This window comes from Penicillium psychrofluorescens, assembly GCF_964197705.1.
Source record: "Penicillium psychrofluorescens genome assembly, chromosome: 2".
Classification (NCBI taxonomy): Eukaryota; Fungi; Ascomycota; class Eurotiomycetes; order Eurotiales; family Aspergillaceae; genus Penicillium; species Penicillium psychrofluorescens.
Window position 1 is genome coordinate 945629 of NC_133440.1, and position 23113 is coordinate 968741.

General features: G+C 53.2%; 8 protein-coding genes across 8 annotated transcripts; 6 read left to right on the plus strand and 2 right to left on the minus strand.

The window, feature by feature from the left end:
* Positions 1-242: 242 nt before the first annotated feature.
* PFLUO_LOCUS2569 (uncharacterized protein) lies at positions 243-1352 on the plus strand (the record flags this gene model as incomplete). The annotated part of the gene is made up of 2 exons (XM_073779723.1): positions 243-428; positions 486-1352. 2 exons carry the CDS (start codon positions 243-245, stop codon positions 1350-1352), a joined length of 1053 nt encoding a protein of 350 aa, XP_073636649.1.
* Positions 1353-6700: 5348 nt separating this feature from the next.
* PFLUO_LOCUS2570 (Kelch repeat-containing protein 3) lies at positions 6701-8787 on the plus strand (the record flags this gene model as incomplete). Its single annotated transcript, XM_073779724.1, has 2 exons — positions 6701-7145; positions 7202-8787. 2 exons carry the CDS (start codon positions 6701-6703, stop codon positions 8785-8787), a joined length of 2031 nt encoding a protein of 676 aa, XP_073636650.1.
* Positions 8788-8893: 106 nt separating this feature from the next.
* Positions 8894-10402, minus strand: PFLUO_LOCUS2571 (uncharacterized protein; the record flags this gene model as incomplete). The annotated part of the gene is made up of 1 exon (XM_073779725.1): positions 8894-10402. The coding sequence occupies one exon, from the start codon at positions 10400-10402 to the stop codon at positions 8894-8896; it is 1509 nt and encodes a 502-aa protein (XP_073636651.1).
* Positions 10403-10738: 336 nt separating this feature from the next.
* PFLUO_LOCUS2572 (uncharacterized protein) lies at positions 10739-12549 on the plus strand (the record flags this gene model as incomplete). Its single annotated transcript, XM_073779726.1, has 8 exons — positions 10739-10781; positions 10834-11069; positions 11150-11394; positions 11459-11544; positions 11601-11765; positions 11892-12030; positions 12084-12180; positions 12238-12549. 8 exons carry the CDS (start codon positions 10739-10741, stop codon positions 12547-12549), a joined length of 1323 nt encoding a protein of 440 aa, XP_073636652.1.
* A 208-nt stretch (positions 12550-12757) lies between these two features.
* PFLUO_LOCUS2573 (Vacuolar fusion protein mon1) lies at positions 12758-14821 on the minus strand (the record flags this gene model as incomplete). The annotated part of the gene is made up of 5 exons (XM_073779727.1): positions 12758-12766; positions 12819-13053; positions 13117-13298; positions 13360-14222; positions 14275-14821. 5 exons carry the CDS (start codon positions 14819-14821, stop codon positions 12758-12760), a joined length of 1836 nt encoding a protein of 611 aa, XP_073636653.1.
* A 309-nt stretch (positions 14822-15130) lies between these two features.
* PFLUO_LOCUS2574 (Endosome to Golgi transport protein) lies at positions 15131-20994 on the plus strand (the record flags this gene model as incomplete). Its single annotated transcript, XM_073779728.1, has 6 exons — positions 15131-15209; positions 15264-15388; positions 15452-15601; positions 15665-17898; positions 17978-19670; positions 19723-20994. The coding sequence occupies 6 exons, from the start codon at positions 15131-15133 to the stop codon at positions 20992-20994; spliced, it is 5553 nt and encodes a 1850-aa protein (XP_073636654.1).
* Positions 20995-21284: 290 nt separating this feature from the next.
* PFLUO_LOCUS2575 (uncharacterized protein) lies at positions 21285-21824 on the plus strand (the record flags this gene model as incomplete). The annotated part of the gene is made up of 3 exons (XM_073779729.1): positions 21285-21412; positions 21533-21638; positions 21744-21824. The coding sequence occupies 3 exons, from the start codon at positions 21285-21287 to the stop codon at positions 21822-21824; spliced, it is 315 nt and encodes a 104-aa protein (XP_073636655.1).
* Positions 21825-22160: 336 nt separating this feature from the next.
* On the plus strand, positions 22161-23047 carry PFLUO_LOCUS2576 (uncharacterized protein; the record flags this gene model as incomplete). The annotated part of the gene is made up of 2 exons (XM_073779730.1): positions 22161-22983; positions 23040-23047. 2 exons carry the CDS (start codon positions 22161-22163, stop codon positions 23045-23047), a joined length of 831 nt encoding a protein of 276 aa, XP_073636656.1.
* Positions 23048-23113: the final 66 nt, after the last annotated feature.

A 23113-nucleotide genomic window follows, 5' to 3' on the forward strand; every position in this document is an offset into this window, starting at 1 on the left:
TGGAGAAGAGGGCTGAGAAGGTCGAGAAGGGACGGGGATGGGAAAAGGAGAAGATTTAACAGGCCACGAAAACCAAAGTGAATGCCTGGACAGTCGCCGGAGAAGAAAAGAAGATGAGCGACGGATGTGACGAGAACTCAGGAGAGTCACGTGTGCCACTAGGAGGCAGTCACGTGCGGTGTACCACTCAATGCCGTGTTTGTGTTTCGTCTGTGATTGTACTGAGCAGCACCAGCAGGACAATGGATGTGGCCGAAGAGACCGTGAAGAAGGTGCAGCAGTTTGTCAATAACCGCCAGGATGCAGAGGCTGAGTATGCCAAAGAGCCACTCAGCACAACGACTCTGCAAGCCTATACTCGAAGGCTAGATGCGACGCTGCAATCATTGCAAGAGCAAGTTCGACGCCAGGAAGAAGAACTGAGAAAGGTACTTCCAACCCATCTGTCATTCCTGTAGAGCTGCGATAGCTAACACTGCGTCTAGCTGCGAGAGTCCAACTCCCTGGAAGTCTCCAATGCAGACACAGATCCCTGGGAACGCGTCTCACAAGCGCGCAGAGCCAAGGAGGCGTATGATTCACTGCTGCAGTCCGAGGACGAGCTTCCCGACGCGCAGTCACCGCTTCCCTCGCTACTGGCCATTGGAGAGACCACCCAGCTCATCAAGGACAGCAAGGTCTCGGTCCGAGTGACAGCCGAGAAACTGTCTGTTGACCGTGAGCGCCTGCGCATCGAGGACGCGAATTTGCGCGACTCTCGCTCGATAGCTAGCGGGCTGCGCGAGCGGATCGAGCGAATCCGCAACGACAATGCGCGGAAGGAAGCACAGACGCCGTCGCAGGTGGCTCGGGAGCAAGTCGCACAGCAGAAAAAGAAAAATAAGCAGTTCGACCGCGCGTCGAGCGATCTCAAGATCTCGCTGGATAAGTTCGTGGACGAAACGCTTGCGCCCATGCTCGCCGCTGAGGACCTTGGCGGACCGACAGTCGGCGATGCCCTGGAGGTATCGGATGCTACTCTGCGGGCGGGATATACGGCACACGGGAAACCAAAGAAACCAAAGCAGTCGGCCGAGGAAGAGGATGGCGGGCAGCAGCGGATCGATCAATTTGTGCGCCGCAGCACAACCAATGGAGACAATGATGCTTCTCCCATGAACAAACGGCAAGCTGCGGCCACAGAAATGCATTCTCTACTGGACGCGCTGCTGGAGAGCGGCATCTCCTATGTCGATGTCCCGCGCGACTCAGCCACCTGCAGGTTTTTGGTGAGGGCTAAAGTGGCGCAATTCCATCCACGGGACGCACGACGCCTGCGGTTGATCGATTTTGGGCGCTCCCTTGGAGATTGAATGGGCGAATTAGGCACTAATTGAGATAAATTCAACTCTGGTGGTATGGATATCTATTGTCTGCATTTCATAGCATCGAGGAAATGAACCAAATAATGAACCTCACACTAAAAGACCATGTGTACTAGTACGCAAATGAAATCGGTTCACCGGGGGAAACGCCTACAAAATGCTTCATGCTGAAAACGCCAATCAAAACATCATCCTCGACAAGAAACAGGCTCAGATAGGCATCATGCCAATGGTGGATTTTGGTGTCTTGGCTTTGGCTGTCGTCTTTCGGGACGCAGAGCCACCTCTCGGGGCACGATCACCAGTCTTGGCTCTGGATTTCGGAGCCTTTCCCTTCCAGCCACCCGACGAGCCATTCTTCCGTCGTGCCGGCCGCTTGCTGGGCTGACGTTTGCGAGACCGAGCACCACCAGAAGCCGCGGAACCAGGATTAACATCATCACCCGAATCGTAGCCTGGAGACGGCGGAGGGGCAAAATAGCGACTGGTGATGTCGCCGATGGCATCGTTCTCCACAGGATTATCCAGATCGAAAGCTGAGGCGTCATCCCCAAAAAGACCATCGTCACTGTACTCGTCGCTGCTGCTGAGATTGATGACATTGTGATGGTTCGGATCCGGAACGATGCCATTGGTCTCCTCTTCTTGCTTCAATTCGTGGTAGCGCCGTTTGGCATTCTCCACCAATCTGAGTATCTTGTGTCCATAGCGCTTCACCTTGTCTTGGTCGATACCTGGGAGGGCAGATAGCTCTGAGAGATCTATAGAATGATCAGTTTCGACCCAACGCCTATAGTGGCAGAACGCAATTTACCTGTGGGGAATGAAATGGCCATCTCGCGCAGCAAATGGTCAGGGAACGGCTGGCAGCGTAGACCCTTTTCAATAACGATCTATGAGTATGTTAGCATTTCCACAGAGCTGTTAGAACAATCGCAAAAGCCTCTTACATCTTGCAGGTACCGCTTGGCAGTCACCTCGAAGTCCTCAGCGACAGCCCGGTGAAGGTGGTCCAGCTGATCCATCTTTTGGTCTCTGGTAATGGGAGGCCCTAATTCGCGGGATTTCTGTGCACTCGGTTTCCCAGCAACTCGAAGCGGCTCGAATCCATCACTCTCGTCATCCTCTGAGTAATGATCCGCTTGGCCAGTGGGTTTCTTGAAGCGGGCGGCGCGGCGATCATTCGCCGACTGAATGGGCGAAGAAACCATTGTCGACTGCGGATAGCCTTGGGTACTTTTGGCAGTCGCCGGCTTTTGCGCTGGCCGAGCCGCTTTGGCCTTGCCATTCGGAGAGACGCGAACCTGCAATTTCATCTGACGCCGACCAGACTCGAAGTCTGCGGCCCGTCGTCCGAGCCTGACGTATTGAGTGGCAAAGCCTTTTCCGTTCATGACATTCTCTTCAGCGAGCGCGTCTTCACCGAGCAACCGGTAAAACAGCCGTTCTGTTTCACCCCGGTCCAGATCAGACCCATTCCCATACCATGGGATCTGTTTATGCGAGGCGTTTTTGGCCCTCTTCAGCTCTCCTCGAAGTAGATCGACACAGTAAAGCATTGTAACCCTCTCGGCCAATTCGTCCTGGAAGTGCCGCACAATTTTAATGGCCGAGGATGCGTGCTGGGAAAAATCTTGAACCTCAAACACCAAGTCAGACTTGCAGTTGTCACAAGAGGAGCCACAGTCTTCTCGACGGAAGTATTCGTTGAAGTAAGCCAGGACCTGGATTCGTCGACAGTCGCTGCGATTCTCACAAAACTGTACAACATTCCGAAGCATGTGTTTCTGGCGTGCCTTCTGCTCGAAACTGCCGTCTCCATCATCGATCATACGCTTGAGCGTGGCTGTGTCTCCGTAGCTATAGTAGAGGTAGCAGCCTGAGCGCTTCCCGTCTCTGCCCGCACGACCGGTCTCCTGGTAGTACCCTTCTAAACTCTTCGGAATGCTGTGGTGGACGACGAATCGAACATCCGGTTTGTCAATTCCCATCCCAAAAGCAATGGTTGCGACGATAACATGACACCTGCCCATCTGCCATTCATTCTGCACCCTTGCCTTTTCGTCGGGTTTCATCGCTGCGTGGTAATGCTTGGCCTTGATCTTGTATTTCTCATTCAGTTCTTTGGCAACCTTTTCGCAAGTCATCCGTGAGAGACAGTAAATGATGCCGCACTGATTTCGATAAGAACTCGTAATGGTTTCTGCAATGCTGGCGAGCGTCGCGTCGTTCTTCCCCTTTGGTCGCACCTCGTAGGTCAAATTCGGGCGGTTGAAGCTCTGCAAAAACACCTCGCACCCAGTCATCTGGAGGTTGTGTATAACATCCACTTTCACATTCTCCGTGGCGGTTGCCGTCAAGGCCATAACTGGAACACCTGGGAATTTGGCACGAATTTCTCCAAGCTCTTTGTAATCGGGTCGGAAGTCATGGCCCCATTGGCTGACACAGTGGGCTTCGTCGATGACAATGCGTGCGAGTTTCTGCATCCGATGAAGCTTCTCTAATGCCCTCACCAAAACCGTGCTCTTGTTGATCATCTCCGGCGTGATGTAGAGTAACTCCATACCGTCGCCCCCTTCATTGGAAAGCTGATTGATGATCCACTGGCGTTCATTCTTATCCGACTCTCCATTGATCAAGAAAGCGCTGATGTTCAATTTGTGCAAGTGGGACACTTGGTCCTGCATCAAACTGAGAAGTGGAGAGATGACAATGGTTACTCCCGTCGTGCGGCCGCTGGTAACAACAGCAGGCAATTGATAGCACAGGGACTTTCCGCCACCCGTGGGCATCAAGACGAATGTGTCTTTGCCAGCAAGAGTTGCATCTACCGCTTCGAGCTGATTTGGACGGAAACCTCGGAGGTGAAATCGGTCCTTGAGGACCGTCCGAACTTCGTGAGACCATGTGTGGTTAGACCAAAAGGCGCTGCGGCCGGGGGACTTCTTGATCGTTGGCGCCCGCGGGGTATTGCCAGACGTTTCTGCAAAGACCTTGCGGGGTTGGGATTCTCGTTCGCGGACGGGTGCGGAGTGGTCCTCGAAGCTGGCTGCTGCTTCAAGTATGTCGTCGTCACCAGCATCCCAATCGAATTCGTCGAGATCCATGTTATCGAGCGGTGGGGATCCCATATTTCGAGATATGCAGCCATTGTCATAGTCGAAAAGGCTGGTCTCCACTCTTGCCTCGTTGGCTTGCGTGAAGGATGACTGGTTCTTCCGGGGTGTTGACTGTTTGAAGGTGGGTCGTGATGAAGAGGCCGGTTGCGAGGGTCGACTGAAACTTGTGTCTGGAACACAACTCACTGGTCGTGTAGGTTCCTTGTGAGAACTTTGCAACGGCGAGTCAGAGTAGGTAACCCGCGAACTCGTTGTGGACTCGAACACATTGGCCTGGGGCAGAAGACTACAGATCCTTGTCTCGATCTGCTCGCGTTCTGTCTCAACCGCTCGACTTGATGCAAGCTGCTCCGGCATGGTTGTTGGGTCAAGGCCTTGAGAGATGGCTGTCATCAGCGTTTGCTTGAGGCCCTCCCTGCGAGCTATGCAGTCATTGAGAGCATCTCGTTCTGTTTGTAAAGATTCAATGGCCTGAATCCTGGAAATCAGCGTTTTGTTCTCGGCAATGAGTTCCGGCGCGGGTCGGCCTTCCATTGCCTGCTGGTAAACGACCTCAGCATTCTTTTGCAGAGTATTCTTCCCCTGCGCGAGGGATTGCACGAGGGAGTCTGGCGGAAGAGCCAAGAATCGCACAAGATCCTCAGGTTTCTCTTGGGAGCTTGCCTGTTTCGGCCATGGGGTTGGTTGCGGAGCGCTATAGTCTTTGGCGACCACATTTGTCTTTGCCTGGTCTGACGGCTGCGGGCGTGGTAGTGGTTTGCTGGATGTATCTCCAGGCAATGCACTTGCCGAAGGCCCGTTCGTTTTCCCATTGCCTGTTGGGCTAACCTCTGGGAGTTTTGGGTATGATATGGCATCCACCATCATCTCATCGACTTCGTCGATGCCACCAATCCAACTGTCAAATGGATCATCCTCATCGTCAGAATCCGCAATCTCCCGCTTTTTGTGTATTCGTGGAGGGGCAGGAGAGCCAGCCTGAGGCGGTTTCACTGTACTGGAAGAACCGGTTTTGCCAGCCGTACGTGAGACTGACCCGTTGGAGTGTGGCGGTCTGTCCGCTTTCGAGGGTGTCCGCACTTTCGACGCGTGCTTGGATGGTGACAAGAGATCTGACTTGTACTCGTCGCTCTTCCGTTTCTTTCCTCGTTTCTCGACGGGCGTCGCGCGTGATGCGGCCTCCTCGGTCCATAGTCGTCGCCGTTCCCCAAGCTCGATTTTGGCCGAAGACCGATCAACATCTCCCGTCAAGTCAATTGACTCGACGGGACCAAATGGCGAGTCTCCACCAAATTCAGGGTCTGACCGAAGCGGTGTGGCTTTAGAACGGCCTTGCTTGTAGGACGAGGATGGTGGGTCATGTTTGGTTCCTGTTCATCACACGCTTTTATTAGTCCGTTCATGTCTACTCGAGCTTGTCGTCGTTTGCAACTCACCTTGAACGGCACTGGTCTGTTTCGGAGACTTTTTTCTGGATGTTGATGGTGTCTTCTGGGGGAGAGAGTCGGGGCGGCTGAGCATCCGAGGTTTGCTCGCGGACTCGGGAGCAAAGAGCAGTCGCGCCATTGTTTCGTCCGTAGTTACATCGTCGACGTCGTCCAGAAAATCGTCATCAAGAAGGTCCGCCTCGTCGGCGGGCGGCGTGGGTTGCTGGGACACGCGATCTTCAACACGCGGGTGGGCGTCCGGAGCCAACGACGGGTAAAAGGACGGACCTCGATTCAGTAGCCATTTAAGATGAGTGGCCAAGTTATTCTTCGTCATAGAGGCGGGTGTCGTGCATGGCTAGTTCTTCCCCCAGGTACTCGGTCGGTGTGCTCAAGCAAGCAAGCAAGATTGCGAACAAACACACTCGGTCTCGCGACAAACACGGGTCGCGTCGAGGCACGTGGGCGGTGTGATAAGTACTATTTAGATGGGTTTGGACTCGAAACGAAACGCCTTGGACGAAAGCATTTCATATTTATTTTTCTTTCTTGTTTTTCTCTCTAGACTCCTTCGACTGGAACGTTTATGTCCCCAGGTACGTATCCATATTTCAACTGGTGCCATTTGTCGCATACAGCACCTGGACTAGCCGATATGCGATAAGAAGCGACTGTGGGGAACCAACTTTTTTTTTGCCCCGCGATAACCAGCGACTCTGAAAGACTCGGCGCACCTCCAATTCGTCTCGGACAACCCTGTAGAGCTGGACCAGCTCAGACAGCCAACATGGGCAAGAAGAACAAGAAGTCTGCCGAGCACAAGGACCGGGTTGCGGCGAAGCAATCCAAGAAGACCGCGCAGAAGGAAAAGAAGTCGAAAGCCAAGGGCCGCGATGCAGACAGCGACGCCGAGGACGCAGACCTGGACGCGATCCTCGCCCAGTACGCCGAAGAGCAGGCCAAGTTTCTGAAAGTCACCGAGGTTGTGTCAGAGCCTCCGGTGCCGCGGTCCTCTGCCACGGTGCTTGCGTCTCCGTCCAACCGGAACGAGCTGCTGCTTTTTGGAGGCGAGTACTATGACGGGACACATGCAAAGTTTTTCAACAACCTGTTCATATACAACCTTGATCGTGACGAGTGGAAGGAGGTGACGAGCCCCAACACTCCGCTTCCGCGCAGTGGACATGCGTGGTGTCGAGGAGGGAATACCGGAGGTGTATATCTGTTCGGAGGTATGAAAATAGGGTTCTGGACAGTTGAGATATACATTGATCTGACTATGAAACAGGGGAGTTTTCGTCACCCAAGCAAGGCACCTTTTACCACTACAATGACTTTTGGCATCTGGATCCGGCAACCAGAGAATGGTCTCGTCTCGAGACTAAGGGCAAGGGTCCTCCGGCTAGAAGCGGCCACCGGATGACCTACTACAAGAACTACATTATCTTGTTCGGCGGATTCCAAGATACGTCTCAGCAGACCAAGTATCTGCAGGACTTGTGGATATACGATTGCCAGAAATACTCCTGGTTCAATCCCACATTATCCCTCGCCTCGCAAAAGCCCGACCCCCGATCCTCCTTTTCTCTCTTGCCCCACGAAACTGGTGCTGTTCTGTACGGGGGGTATTCTCGCGTCAAAGCAGCAGCCGGAGGTGGTGGCGGGAAACAAGCCAAGGGACAACCTCAGCGCATGGCTCTGCGGCCCATGGTCCACCAAGACACCTGGTTTCTTCGCATCACACCCGCCGCCGCGGATGCACCTATGTCAGTCGGGCCAACTGTGCGCTGGGAGCGGAGGAAGAAGCCCGCCAATACCCCGAATCCCGCACGTGCAGGCTCTACCATGGCTTACCACAAGGGGCGTGGGATCATGTTTGGCGGTGTCCATGACGTGGAGCTTACAGAGGAAGGTATTGACAGCGAGTTCTTTGACACGCTGTTTGCCTGGAACACCGACCGGAACCGGTTCTTCCCGTTGAGTTTGCGCCGGCCGCGCGCGCCAGGCAAGAAACAGCAAGCGAACCAGGCCATGAAATCTCGTAACCGCGGCAAGGCCGATGAGGAGGAGCTCTTGAAGAATTTGAAAGCTCTAGAGGCCAAGGGGGTGTTCGCGGATAACGACGACGACGTGGATGAGGCAATGCAGCTGAATACGCCCAAGGTTGATGAATCTGTTGAGCCTGCGAAGCCTGCTGTGGTTCGTTTTGAGATGCCGCATAGGCGGTTCAATGCCCAGCTAGCTGTGCAAGAAGACACGCTCTTTATCTTCGGTGGAACCTTTGAAAAAGGTGATCGTGAATTCACATTTGATGACATGTACTCGATCGATCTGGTCAAGATGGACGGTGTCAAAGAGATTTTCTTCCGTGAGCCCGAGAACTGGGGTCTCATGGATGAAGAAGATAGCGATGAGGACATGGACGAAGACGACGAAGAAGAAGAAGACGGCATGGATGAGGACGAGGAAGACGATACTATGTCTCTTGATACATCGTCGCCCGCCCCAACAGAGGTGACGGTTCCTTCTGTTACTCAGGAAATGGAACAACTCGAGGTGGAAGAGCAAGACGCAGGCTCGGATGACAGCAGACCACTTCCTCGTCCCTTCGAAAGTCTGCGAGAGTTCTTCAATCGCACTTCGGAAGAGTGGCAGAAGTATTTGATTGAGACGATGAAGCATAAGGCAGATTCTGCTGAAAAGACAGTCAAGGAGCTCCGCAAGGCTGCGTTTGATATGGCGGAAGAGAAATGGTGGGATAGTCGTGAAGAGATCACCGCCCTCGAAGATGAGCAGGAAGCTGCGGGTATTGGTGAAGTGGTCAGCATGGCAGACCGAGCAGAGAATATGGGAGGCGCCGGTCGTCGTCGCTGATCCAGTTACATGGAGAGAAAATAGTATTGGAGTACCTGTTGGGTGCATTATATATATTAAGGGGAATATGTTCCGTCATGTTGATCTATAGATTTCACGAGTTGCATTATATGGCCACTTTATCGAGGACCGAAGTCACCAACGCAAAGTCCCGCTGCTCAGAGACTCTCCAATTCGAAATTGCAATCCGACAAGCCGGCGATCCCTGCCAGCTGGTGCCCGAGACAAATATCTGGGATGTGGCATTGATCCTCGCCGCAAGCTCACCGTTCAAAGCATCGTCTTTAGCACGGAACAAAACATTCATATATGTCTGATCCAGCAACTCAGCCTTGGACCCGGATCCCGGCAAAGCCGTGTACTGCGGATGCTCGTAAATCCAGCCATAGATCATCCTCGCGAGTCGAATCTGACGCTCTAGCATCTTGCGATATCCCTCTTTTCCGTACGCAAGCAGAGACGCATAGACAGGCAATGCCCTGAACCGGCGCGAGTTCTCGATCCCGATATTGAGCGGCGAAGGGATAGTAGGCCCGCTTGCGCTCCCAGCCGTCAAGTAGGCTGCATTTGCATTCTGGAAGATCTGGGCTCCGAGGTCGGGGTGCTTGCAGAAGAAAAACCCGCAATCGTAGGGGACATTCAGCAGCTTGTGCCCATCGCCGGTTATCGAGTCTACCAGCTCCATGCCCTCGCCTCCCTTTTTAATAGTTGCAAACTCGGGCGTGTCGTCCAACGCTCGGGAGAAGATGCCGAAGGCTCCATCTACATGCAACCAGGAGCCGTACTTATCACACAGCTGACGGATTCGACTCAGGTCCTCTAGACCAGTTGTGGCAAAACGGCCGGTGTTTATTTCTCCACAGGAGACAGCCACGATACTAGCCTTGTCGGTTCTTGCTAGTTCCGCCTCGAGTCGCTCCGTGTCAAAGCGGAGGGGATCATCTGCGCGACAGATATTGTGCACATTCGCGCGACCAATGCCTAGCACGCCCGCTGCCTTGACCAGAGACGAGTGCGGCAGTGTTGAGAGGACTTGAACCCCAGAGAGACCCAGTGCCTGCAAGACTTCGAACAAGCCGTCTTCTGCAACACTTTTCACTAGGCTCCCTTTCTTCTCTGCGGCCCTTCTAAGAACATGCTCACGGCCACAAGCTAGACCGAGGATATTGCTCGCCGTGGCACCCGTAGTAAAGGTGCCATTGTGCCATACTGGACGATCGAGCTGCAAGAGATCCAGAAGCAGACCAAGAGCATTGAACTCGACATCGGTCACGATGGAGTGATTTGCGAGATGCACCTGGACATTCTGGTCGTAGGCCGAGACGACATTATCCGCGAAGAGCGCTGCGGGCGTAACGCCGCCGATGACGAAGCCGTAGTAATTGGGGCTGATGCTGGCGGCGTTAAACGCAGGCACAATATCTTCCATGACGTGTTCTTGGATGGACTCAAACCCGACGCCGGTGTCTGGTAGCGTAGTCGGAAGAGAAGCCCTGGCGCGAGCTAATCTGTCCGCGCTGGGCAACACGCCGGACTGCCAGGGCGCCTGTGCGGTTTCCCATAAATCCCGGAGGATTCCGTCTTGGGGTGAAATGAGCTCGTTTGTGGGATTCATGGCCTGTATGATTTTTTTGTGAAAAGGGAGAAGGAAATCAAGGTCAATTTATAGGTCTTGACTCATTCGGTTGACAATGTGTAGATGGAGTTGGATCGCACACAGTCCGGCTGGACTTGCCACAAGCAGCAATTGCGGAGCGTCAGCAGCCTTGCCTCGAGCTTATCTCTGCGGGAGATTGACGGTGAAGTGGATTTGGGGAAAAGTGCAAGTGCGACTCCAGCAAAGCACCAACACGGAACGTGGACACGTACCTCTCCCGCAGTGGAGAATTGAATTTCCAACTTCTCCGACAATTCCTCCCCGGATCAACAACAGCGTCTCCCAAAAGACACTATGGCCGCGAAACTGATCGATAGACGATTCCACAATGTGCCAGGTGTGTGTATACCGGCGACAGCCCTAGACTCCTAGTCTGACCGGAACCGCAGGCAAACTTCGGGTGGCCGAGCTGCTCTTCGACGTTCCCCTAGACTACAGCAAACCCAACGAGAACGTGCTGAGGCTCTTTGCCCGTAGTGTCAGTCGGCTGAACAAGCCCGTCGAGGCGGAGAAGGAGGAAACTAAACTTCCCTGGCTGCTTTACCTGCAAGGGGGACCGGGACATGGATGCGGTGCCCCGCAGAATTACGGTTGGATTGAACCGGTGCTGAACAAGGGGTACCAAGTAAGTGAAACTGATAAACTTCCTTTCCAATAAATGCAATTCTTTGGTTACTTGAGCTATGACTGACCACGAATCACCAGATTCTCTTCCTGGACCAACGTGGAACCGGTCTTAGCTCAACCGTCACGGCGGGCACTCTCGCTCTCCAGGGCGACGCTATTAAACAGGCGGAGTATCTGAAGAACTTCCGCGCAGACAACATTGTTCGTGACTGCGAGGCGGTTCGTCACTGTCTGACGAAAGACTACCCCGCGGACCAGCGCAAATGGAGTGTCCTCGGCCAAAGCTTTGGTGGCTTCTGCATCGTGACTTATCTATCGAAATTGTATGGCGTGACTCGTGCTCTTTTTCTGCTGCTGCCAGAAACTAACATTCTTGCTCTACCGCAGCCCGGAAGGTCTGAAGGAAGCGTTTATCACTGGCGGACTCGCTCCACTGGTTCACGGGCCAGACCCAGTCTACCAGAGAACCTACGGTTTGTGTACCCCCACGACATTTAGATTATCAATATGTTTATTAACCCGATATCAGAAAAGGTGGAAGAGAGAAACGCGGCGTACTACGCCAAGTTTCCTGAAGACGTTGACCGAGTGAAGAAGATTATACAATATCTGAAGGAGAACACACCGGCTTTGCCCTCCGGAACACTCACCCCTGCTCGCTTCCAGCAGTTAGGCATCGTGTTTGGAGTGCATGGTAAGTAGAGACATCATCCTTTTGAGTTCTGGGGTATAGCTAACACAGAGTAGGTGGGATTGGTGCTTTGCATGGTAAAGAAACGCTCTTCACTCGGGGGAAACGTCGGAAAGCTGATCATCTTAGATATTGTCGTGCGCGCCACCAATGACCTAGAGATGTTTGGCTTCCTCACTTACCCGACTCTATGTGCAATTGACGGCTGTGGTGGCTATGACAAGACGATCCTCTATGCTGTCCTGCATGAAGCGATCTATTGTCAAGGGTAAGAAATATCTCTCGACGACTCTTATCGTACTACGCTAATAACCAAAATAGACAACCATCTCTTTGGTCCGCGGACAGACAACGGGCCGGCAATGCACGCTTCCAACTAGACTCGGAGCCGTCTGAGATCTTCTTTACTGGCGAGATGGTAACGGCTTTCCCCCATGCTTCTGTATTTGTCTCTGACTTCTCTTTGTTCCGCTAGATCTACAAGGACATGTTCGAGTCGTACACGGAACTCAAGCAAGTGCGGGAGGCTGCGGATATCATCGCCAAAGTTGACGACTGGCCTGCTCTCTATGACGAGGCTCAGCTTGCCAGGAACGAGGTACCGGTCTATGCTGCAACTTATTTCGATGACATGTTTGTCCACTTTGATCTGGCGACGAACACTGCTGCCCGGATCAACGGGATCAAGCAGTTTATCACCAATACCATGTACCATGATGCCCTGCGCAGCAAGTCTGGCGAGGTGATGCAGCAGCTCTTCAATCTGCGGGATGACTCGATGGACTAGTTCAAGCCTGTTGACTCCGTTGAAATCTGTCTTGAGGGTTTCACAGATCAATGAGGAACGATAAATTACTATATATGGTACATAGGAATGCTGCAGAGCAATACATCGATATATATTGGTGATCTCATAATAGGTATAATAATATGTAGAAATATATGTACATAATGATATGTGGAGAGCAACGTGTTTCTTTGAAAAAGGCACATTCCTAGAAAACCTGTTGAAAACTATCAGTTCCGAAGGCAACAAGTTATGAATGAAATACATACCGCGCCACCGATGATAAATAGCCGCTCTTCTTCCTTCTGCACCCATTGGACAATCTTGCTAGCGCTCTGTGCAAGCGCATTGCGATTTGTATTTGACTCAGCAACGCAGTAGAGCTCGAATTCCGAGGTTACCCAGCCGAAAGAGCTTGCTGACCGTGAGACACAGTGATGGACCTTGACATGGGTGTTCTTGGCGTGAATGCTTGAATGGAGGTTATTGTAGATGGACATCAATCTGGAGACAGAGTGAGCTTCGTGATCCACAAAATATAAATTGACTGAGCTGAAGAGTACCAACCTTCGCCAGCGAGAAATTGAAGAAAATTCCGGAGCGTATGATGACATAGTGAATTGCACGTTCCGACGTGATTTATATAGAAAGTGGTGCAGCACTGTTCCTGGTACAATATCGGTGGTTGCAGGTCGACCGGTGTCAATCGCGGCCTTGATGACCTCGAGGCTGCCGTTTTTCTCCATTTGCTTTATATCAGGTCAGTAACAGACAAATGCGAAAATGAATGAATGAATGCAAGAAATTTACCTCTACAAGAGAATTGCGCATTCCTTGCATTTCAAAGAAGCTTTCTTTATCGGGACTGATCAAAACAATGGCGACGGATTCGCCTTTCACAGTGGGATCTTCTTCTTTGTTGTCGGCATCGCCTCGTAGATCGAGAAAGCTGACGTACATGTAGAGATAACCACTGCTGTTAAAGCCAGGGAGACAAACGGGGATCCAGCTCTCGCCACCACCGGCTTTGACGCCCTCGGCTTCGAATATCATGTTGAAGAGCAGCTGCAGATCGCCCGGATGGAGCGAGTGTTTTCTTGGTCGAACAACGCTGACCAGTCGTCCGCCGGCCACAACCAAGCCATATAACAGGTTGGTAACCTTGTTCTTCATAAGAGCATTATTGATAGTTTGACGGTGGGTTTTGCGAATTTTTAGGCATTCCAAGGCTGATAGTAGCGTGGAAGGCGATCCCCGCGTAAAACTGTCCGCTAGCGTAGAAAGAAGGGTCTCGGTGCCTTGGAGTGGTCGTTTCAGATCCGTTGACGGGCGAACCGAGAACAGATGTTCAAGCGAAGGGAGGGTCAAGGTAGATAAGATCTGCATATACAGAGCCTCAAGCTGCAGCCGGAGCTGGTTCTCGCTCTCCATCATGCGGCTAATTGCAACTAGATGCAGGGGGCCCTTAGTCACGACGGCGAATCGAGTATCACCGGCTGTAAAGCTTCGTAGACCATCTTTAGAGTCCTCGTAAAATGAAATGATGGTTTGGACCACCCCGACATACGACGAAATTAATCCGCTGTCGCCATGGCGTGTCCAGATCGGTTTGCCCGCAGCAGAGAGAATGAGAAAGTGCTTCTGCTTAGCTTTCCAGCACCCGAGAAGTAATTCTGAAGACGTCAGCATCGCATCCGCCGAGTGATTTGTCCTTGCAGCCCATACCTTCGTTGTCGCCTGTTTCGTCTAGCTCGCCCACTGGTTCAAACTCGGCCAGGAACGTATCATCGTCCACATTATCTGCCGGACATTCAGGGAAATGTAGCAAGCTGGTCGTATCTTGCAGGTGGCCCCCAGGTGTTGTAGCGACAAAGTCCTTGAACAATGCATCCGTGTCCGCGACATCCCCGTTCTGGACCGAGCTTCGAATACTAGCTGAGTCGCCTGCCTCACTGCCGCGAGGGCTTGCCAAGTGACCTAAGCTTGCTCTCGCCTTCACAACCTGAGGAAGCCCGCGCCCGGCCAGGGTCCAGTAGGCGTTCGTTCGGCCATCTGGAGCCTGAGTCCCAACTTCCGTGTGTGACATCGCGGTTGTGGCCTCCGCCTGCAAGGTCGCTCGTGATGGCGCCTCATCATTTAACAAGCTCAGCGTGTTCGGTCTCGGAGGCAAAGGAGGGCGCTCGTTCTCTGGACTGCCGCTGCGGACATGGTGATGGGCATATTCATCATCCCGGTGGTCGCTCTGGGGGGGCGACGGTTCTTGCGCGCTCATATCGGGTGCGCGCTGGGGGCATGCGCTTCTCGCAGTCGGGATCCCATCAGTTTGTTGGCATGGTTCGAGTTTCGTTGGGTGTTTGTTGGTGTGAAGATGTGGGGGAGAAGGAGGAGGGCAGGTTGGCTGACGTCGATCGATCGGCAACTCCCAAACAACAATTCGTGGCCTTCCTTCCCCTTCACACTTCGCCCAACTTGACACCTTTTCCCAACTACCACGCCCTGACCCACTGCCCTTCTCGATGCGCTAGAGTTCTAGGCATGACGGAGGTAGTCTGTCATCTATCCTACCTCCAATATTGGCAGCATGAGCGTCGATCCTAGTGCCTTTCCGAGGTCGGACTCTCCTGCAAGCTCCGACAGCTTGACGCGCAGAAAGGAACAAGGTCGGTCCCGGGGATTTTACATCGCTAGGGGCTATCTCTGACTGTTCGGTATAGGATCCTTGAAGAAAGACAAGAACTACCGTCGATATGCGTCCAGTGTCGAGCGAGCGCTGTCCCTGTTCGACAACGCTTTGCAAGAATGGGCTGACTACATTTCCTTTCTCAGTCGCCTGCTGAAGGTGAGTGTCCAATCAATGCAGACTCGTTACAGGCATCTTTCTCACTGATTGTTACAATACTAGGCTCTCCAAGCACACCCTCCGGATCAACCAATCGTGCCCCATAAGGTGGTCGTCGCGAAACGCCTGGCCCAATGCATGAACCCATCGCTGCCTGCGGGCGTCCACCAGAAAGCTCTAGAAGTCTACACGTACATTTTCGGTCTCATTAAGGTGCGCATGACTGTTGCTGTTGAACACAAGAAGCCGAACTGATCCAGATCAACTCGCAATCAGCTCGAAGGACTCTCGCGTGACCTGCCATTGTATTTCCCCGGCCTTGCACCCACACTGACCTTTGCGTCACTCACCGTTCGTCCGCTGTTTCTGTCATTAGTGGAGGGATACGTCGTTGACCTGGAGTTATGGGCTATACGCCCGGCGCTGAAGTCTATCCTCCTAGCGCTGCTGCCTGGTCTTGAGGAGGAGACGAGCGATGAGTTCGAACCGACACTACGCATTATCAACAAGCTTCGGGATGTCGGTGGTCGCATGGAAACACAGCGAACAGCAGACGCAGGGGCATCTGGGCAGTATTTTTGGCAATGTTTGTTCCTCGCGTCGATCACGAACCCCAGTCGACGCCTCGGCACACTAGCCTATCTGAACCGCTATCTGCCGAGATTGGGTATTGCGGGCCGTCGCAAAAGTGCAACTGAGACTACCGATGAGCAAAAACTCCCGTCCGAAATGCTTGCCGCTGCGGACGCCGTCATTCTCCCAGAGCCCGGCCTGCTCGTTCGGTGCTTTGCGTCTGGCCTATCCGACGAACAGATCTTGGTCCAGCGCAACTTTCTTGATTTACTTGTCACTCATCTGCCATTAAACTCTCCAATCTTGCAATCCAAAATCCCCGGGAGCGATCTTCAAACCTTGATCATCGCCGGAGTGGGCGTGGTCGCCCGGCGAGACATGAGCCTCAACCGTCGGCTCTGGGCCTGGTTCTTGGGACCTGACCCTGTGAATGACCGCCCATCGATTGACGGCCGAAAGCCATCATCGGACGCTGTTCAGAATTCCTCTGATGGGAAGGAGCTCTCGCAATCTGAATACTTCAGTCGGGTAGGCCGAGAGCCACTGGTTACCGGCCTCTTGAATATGATCAAACAGGCATCACCCGTCCCATCAGAGCGTACCAAGCCCTTCCGAATTGCTTTGTCGCTGATGGACCGCTGGGAAATCGGTGGATACATCGTCCCTGCGGTTTTCCTGCCGACAATGCGGAACGTTCAAGCCTTTGAGAAGGAAGCACCCAGGGGCCAGTTTGAAGATGTTTTCCGAAGTGCCAGTGCCTTTTTCGATGGCGTTGAAAGCGGTGTCATATTCTCCGAGCTGCTAGACCTGATTGACTACCAGTCCAGTGATGTGGATGGTGACAACGAAAAAGTCGTGAACGACTTGAATCTGGCCCAATTTATACTGGGGAATTTCAACGTGCGAGAAGAAGACATGCTTCAAGTCCATGTTCCTATGCTGACCTTGGCTGTCCTGGTCAAGATGACCCAACTCTCATCTATGCAGTCCGCGAGTCATGCCAACAAAAAGGCTGTGTCCGGGGTATTGGCTAGTGTGTTAAACTCCCTGACTGGGCTGCTCACAGATAGAGCATTCTCAAGGAAAACCAACTCGGAGAAGAACGTTGCCACCAATGGTACCTCGAAGAACCGGAACGCCGACATTTTGCACAAGATCCATCGCTTTTACGACCTCAGCAAGAACAGCCTAGATCTCCCCCCTTTGCCGTTTGCTTCCAAGCACACTGGAGAGATGATCCTCCGCGAAGCACATGAACTGGCAGTTTCGGCGCTGGAACGTCATGACGATGTCTCCTCCCTTCACGAGAAAATTAATATCTTGGTAACTTTGCTCAAAAAAATTCCAAAATCTCGCGTGCTTCGAGACCGGCGCTTCTATGAGGCGCTATCCGGGCGAATGGATATTGGAAAGAGCAAACCATCCACCGCTTCCTTCGCCACTATATCCACAATCGCTTCGGCGATAGCCAGTTTGTACTTCATCCACACTCCCGGCTTCTATATCAGCTACGAAGACGCTTCGGATCTTATCCCCACCCTTGTCGGCTATCTGTGGCAGTATTTGTCGCCAATGAGCCCGAAGTTCCATGTTGAAGCTGTTCGATGTCTGTGGCTCTTGCATTCGCTATCCTGGGTTGATCATCTTGTTGAGGCGTCTCTCACATCTCTGATGGTCAGCATGTCACCGGCAGGATCGTATCATCTCTCTTTGGAGGAACAAGCTGAAAGGTTCTATGTGCTTTGGAACCATAGTCACAACAGCTCGCATGACCAACCACCGAAACAAGTGCTAGAAGTCGGGGGCACCTTGTTCTCTTACCAGTGTTCCATGCTTGAACGCCCTCTTTTCATTGTTCTTGATCTCCTGTCTCAAGAACCAAGTGACGTCTCCCAGAGTGTTCAGCGGTGGCTCGAGGACTTGTCATCCATCTATCGGTCAGTCCACCCCCCCCCCCCCCCCCCCCCCTCTTTTGTACCCCAGGCGTCTCAGCGTATTAAATTGACTTGACTTTAGGGTACTTCTTCTTGTTATTTCGAAACTCGAGGAGCTTTTTGAGCGCGATGGCCCTGAGAACGAAGACGAAAACCAAACCATCTCTCCTGACGATTACAAGGAATGCAACTACTTTCTTCGAACGTCATCGAATATACTTTCTGCCCTCTCGCATAACGGGTGGGCTACTATTCTTACTAAAATGTTAGCTCAGGCGGAAAAGCGTTCGGAGACCTCGAAATCAGAAGATGGCAGCGAAAGGAAAACGCTCCACAGCGCTATCTTTGAGATCTCTCTCCGAATAGTCAGCCGGCAGGCGCCCGATCCAACCGATCTGAGCCCAGAAGGAGAGAAATTGCAAAGGGAGGCTCTCCGCCTTATGCGACAGCTACTCCTTGGCCCCGGATCTGAGGAGTTGGCTGATTCTGGCATCGATGAGCTTCTTGTTGATCGTCTGCTGGTTGCCGCGGACGAGGGTGGCAGCGTTACTGTGCAGGCGGCCATTATTGATGCTCTCCTCGCTGCGTTGAAGGTGCGATTTGCGCAGGCCTACTTGCCACCACCCCCACCTCGGCCCAAACACCACAGAGCTGCTTCTCGGGATCACTTGACGAGTCCCTCTATGCTATCATTTACAAGCGATAAAGGAGACAAAAGCTCATCGCTGCCCCAGATGCCTCAGCCTCCTGAACGCCTGCTGGATTGCCTTTTGAAAGGTATCAGTTCGTTGAAGTCCCGAGAAATCGTGGACAAATGGATTGAGCTACTTTGCGAAGTGCTGCCTTTGTACTCGGGCTCGATATTCCAGGTCATGTTAATGCTGGTAGCATGCTTCTGTAGAGAAATCCGCACATCGCATGGGAGACTCCAGCTTGCCTTTCAGCAGACAGAAGACTGGCCGCAGGACCATTCAGAACATGTTACTATCGCTTTGCTCACTGGTCTTGAGACTTGCATTGCGAACGCCCACGAGCGTCTGCTATACCAAGAGGCCAATGCTGCGGCCGTGAAGAGTCCTGATCAACCGCCGGGCTTCTTCGGTAACATGGTATCTGGGGTATTCAACTCGGATGGCACTCATAATCGCTCTAATGCTGCCAACGACCGACTGACCGTCCTGCTCTGCTTCCAAGATGCCGTTCGCCTTTGCTTCGCCATCTGGGAGTGGGGAGTAGGTGATCGAAGTGGCTCCCCGGATACTGAGTCTATTGCGTCTTACCAGTATACTTCATTGCGGATGAGAAATCGGGCACGGCGAATCCTGGAGCATTTCTTTGCTGCAGAGGCTCTTGAGTGTCTTGAGACGGTCGTTGAGATGTGGACCAAGTCCGATACCGAGACTGCGACGCTGATTTTTAATCTTCTTCATACACTTGACGGATCCCAACCGAAGATCACCATTCCTGCCGTCTTCAACGCGATCTACACCCGCACCAACCCGGCCGCGCTGGATGCGAGCCGCAAATCTTCCCTGACTTCCAATCTGTCCGAATCTGAGCTCGCTAGCTTTTTGGTTGCGTACGCTCGCTCATTGGACGACGATGTTCTCGATGAGATCTGGAGCGACTGCACAACCTTCCTGCGGGATGTCCTCAGCAACCCCTTCCCGCATCGCCAGATTCTTCCTCGCTTGATCGAATTCGCTGCGATTCTGGGAGCGAAGTTGGAGAATACAACGTTTGGTGAAGATCGCCGGATGCGTAGGGAGCTCGGAGTAAGTTTTGATTTCACTGATCTTAGTTCGTGTACTGACCACTTGGCTGTAGGACGTACTGGTGCGACTACTCACAGCAGTCTTCACAAGCAAGCCCCTGGGTCTCAACCAAGATGGCGGTCTTCTGGCCAGATCGTCTTTGGACTATGATCGGACTTCGGTCTCACATACTGGGCCCGATGATATGCTGAGCATCCTGGCATTTTCCATGCCGGCTTTCATCACCACGTTGGTCGATTCGGATCGTATTAGCACTGCTATCTCGAACGTCTCGGCTAATGTGATCGGCCCCCTAATTCGGTCACGTCTGTTTCCCAACAACCTCAACCGGAATGTCATGGTCCTGTTGCAGCACATGGCCAAAGCACCATCTGCCACCAAGACATGGAAGAAGGATATTGCCGACGCATTTAATGACCCTCGCTTTTTCGGATTTTCTGTCAATCTGGCCAAGGACAGCTGGATGGACCTTCTGCGACAATGGGTTCTCGTGGACAAAGACCGCATGTCTGAAATTCTAGGCCGCCTTCCACCACCCAGCGCCGCGGGCATTATGTTTGGCGTGGGGGCCTCTGCAGCCCGGCTAGAAGCCGATCGTAAGGCGCAACTCAACCTCCGGCGAATTGCGTTGCTGATCCTCTCCGCCAACAACGACTATTTCGTCGGCGAGCTGGCGAGCCTGCTCCAGAAGTTGGAAGATCTTTTGGGTGCCAGCAGTTCCTCGTCGCCATCATCTGCTACGCGAGCAGAGGTGTTCATGGTTCTTCGTGCCCTCGCGTTAAAGACCTCATCAACGACGATGGCGCCTTTCTGGCCATTGATCAATGCCGAGCTTCAGGAAGCCATCGCGTCCGTACCTCATGGATCCCAATCAGATCGTTATAACCCATACTCCCTTTTGCAAGCATCGAAACTACTGGACACGCTCCTCGTCCTCGCACCCGATGATTTCCAGCTCCTCGAGTGGCTCTTTGTCACCGACACCATCGACGCCATCTATCCACCCTCTCGTTGGGAACCTGTCGCCCTGGCAGACGAGGTGTCACAAAGTCTCGGTCCCCGCGGCGGCGTCTCACCGACCGTTCCTAACGCTGGCGAGTCCACTGAGACCGGGTCGCGCGGCCTCAAGCGGCCATGGCTGGTTTCGGACCAGATCCGCGACACCGCCAAAGATGAGATCGTAGAACGGATTCTGCGGCCATTCTTTGACCGGCTGAGCATCTACTTCTTCGAGAGTACGTATGGACTGGAAGCACCGGACCTGGGCGTATGCCGCGACGACCTCCTGGCGGACCTATTCAACGAGAGCACGATGGCCAACTAAGGAAAATTGTCGCCCGGCTGCTGTATAGATAGACTTTTGTGTCGTCGGCGTCTAGGATATCTTTCAGCATCATGTAGTTTTATTTTGCCATCAAATATATCCTCTTGTTTCTTATATCGAATGTGCCTTCTTCTTGTGGTTGTTTGTATAGATCCCAAGTCGAGCTCCGCCGACGCCCGGACCACCCCTTCGTCATCAACCTCCCAACCGCACGCCTCGCCACCATCCAAACACATACATTGTCTTCAAATCGCAACTCAACCTCGGATGTGAGTTTGTGTGTCGTCGCCATGATCAAACCGCCGTTCTCTCCCCTGCGAAGAGGCCACATCGCCGCGCGCGCGTTCTCCATCTCCCACGCCCGACGCAACGCGGCGGCTCTACCGGCGCGGAAACCTGTTGGCGCGTTTCGGGGCGGGTAAGTAGATCTTCGTCTCCCTTTGTGTTTTACCTTTGTCTATTTGTTCAAATGATCAAATCGCGCATTTGTATCGTGCGTTTGAGGTTCTCTTAAAGCAACGCTCACAGAATCCGATAGTCTCTTCGGCTTCCTCACTGGATCCGTCGTCGCCGGCGGCTCGGTGTACTGGTATATCCTGGGCGACTACCGGATTGCAAACGAGATGCTCTCAGATGATATTACGGTATCTCCCTACTTTCCCATATCAGCTCTTCTTCTTTCTTGTGTGCGCAGCCGGCTGATCAGGATATCTCCCTCATGTTTTGGGGGAGGCTGTATGGACATATAGGCGCTTCAGTCGGCTACACTTAGTCTGCAGTCGTATATCAGAGAACTTGAGGATAAGGTGGATCGGCTGCACAAGAAGTAATGAGAAGCTGTCTTTTCCTACCTTTTGTTGGTTATATGAGTGTTGGATGTGTCTTGCATTGAGTCGGGAAGACCGGAACAAGCTGCGTTGGACACGAAACTGCGGTCTCTGACCTCGGGGTTGTGAATTTGTTCCAGTGTGCATTTAGGGATGATGTGAAAATACAAACTCATTACTAAATCCTCCGTTCCAAGCCTCGCAAAAGCAGCTCACTCAGAAACGCGGTGTACAAAAGGCGGTGCAAACAAGACAAACTGCACATTATCAGCTCCCTCCAACTCTCCGAACTTCCTCCGCTCAACCCCCGAACACAGTCAACCCGACAACCCAGCAACAATGTTCCGCGTCGAACTCCTCACAGATACAAAATCGACCGCCCAACCGGGCTGGGCCTACGTGCCAGACCGAGGCTTCGACCCCGCCAAAGCAGCGATGGCGCCGACGCTGGGCCGAAAACGCGGCATCCGCGACGCGGGCAAGGGCGGCGACATGACGTCGCGCCAAAACACAGCGATCGTGCGACACCTCGCAGAGCTGGATCGCGAGAACCAGCGCGACGTGCAGATTCCCGTTCCCGTCAAGCAGGCTAAGGAGGCTGGTGCGCGCGGGACGCGCGCGAAGACAACCTCGAATGTGCGCCGCATCTTGCAGTCGCAGAAGACGTTTCGGAATCACCTTGATGATGAGGAGGCTGCTATTTCTTTGGGTGCGGCGGGTGTATCGGGAGGAGGGGGAGGAGGAGGTGCAGCGCAGAGTACAGGCGTGGGTGGAATGAGTGGCGGAGCGGTGCAAGCGAAGAGCGGGATCGCCTCCAAGGGGAGCAAAAGCAGCAGTGTTGCACAACGGAAACGTCCTTTAGCGGCCGGAGCGACAACCTCAGCATCTGCGACACCCGCACCCTCAGTACCCGAGACAGCAGAGACAGGTACAGGCGCAGACGACGAAGCCGACGACGGCGAATCCGCGCCCAAACCCAAGCTCCTCAAAACCGAATACGACAATGACCCCCTCCTCCGTTCATATGCGCCCACCGCGCCCTCAGAACGGCTCATGCAGCGCCTCCTCGCCGAACCGCCTCTGTCATACAATGCGTCGCGGGCAGGGCCGCCTGCGTTGACAGCGCCGCCGAGGCATTTCTGTTGCATGTGTGGGTATTGGGGTAAGATCCGGTGCAAGAGTTGCTATTTGCGGACTTGTGGGCTGGATTGTTATAAGTTGCATGAGGATTCAAGGTGTGGGGCGTTTTTCTGAGCTTCATGAAAGGGAGAAGTGGTTTGGGGAGCGGAGGG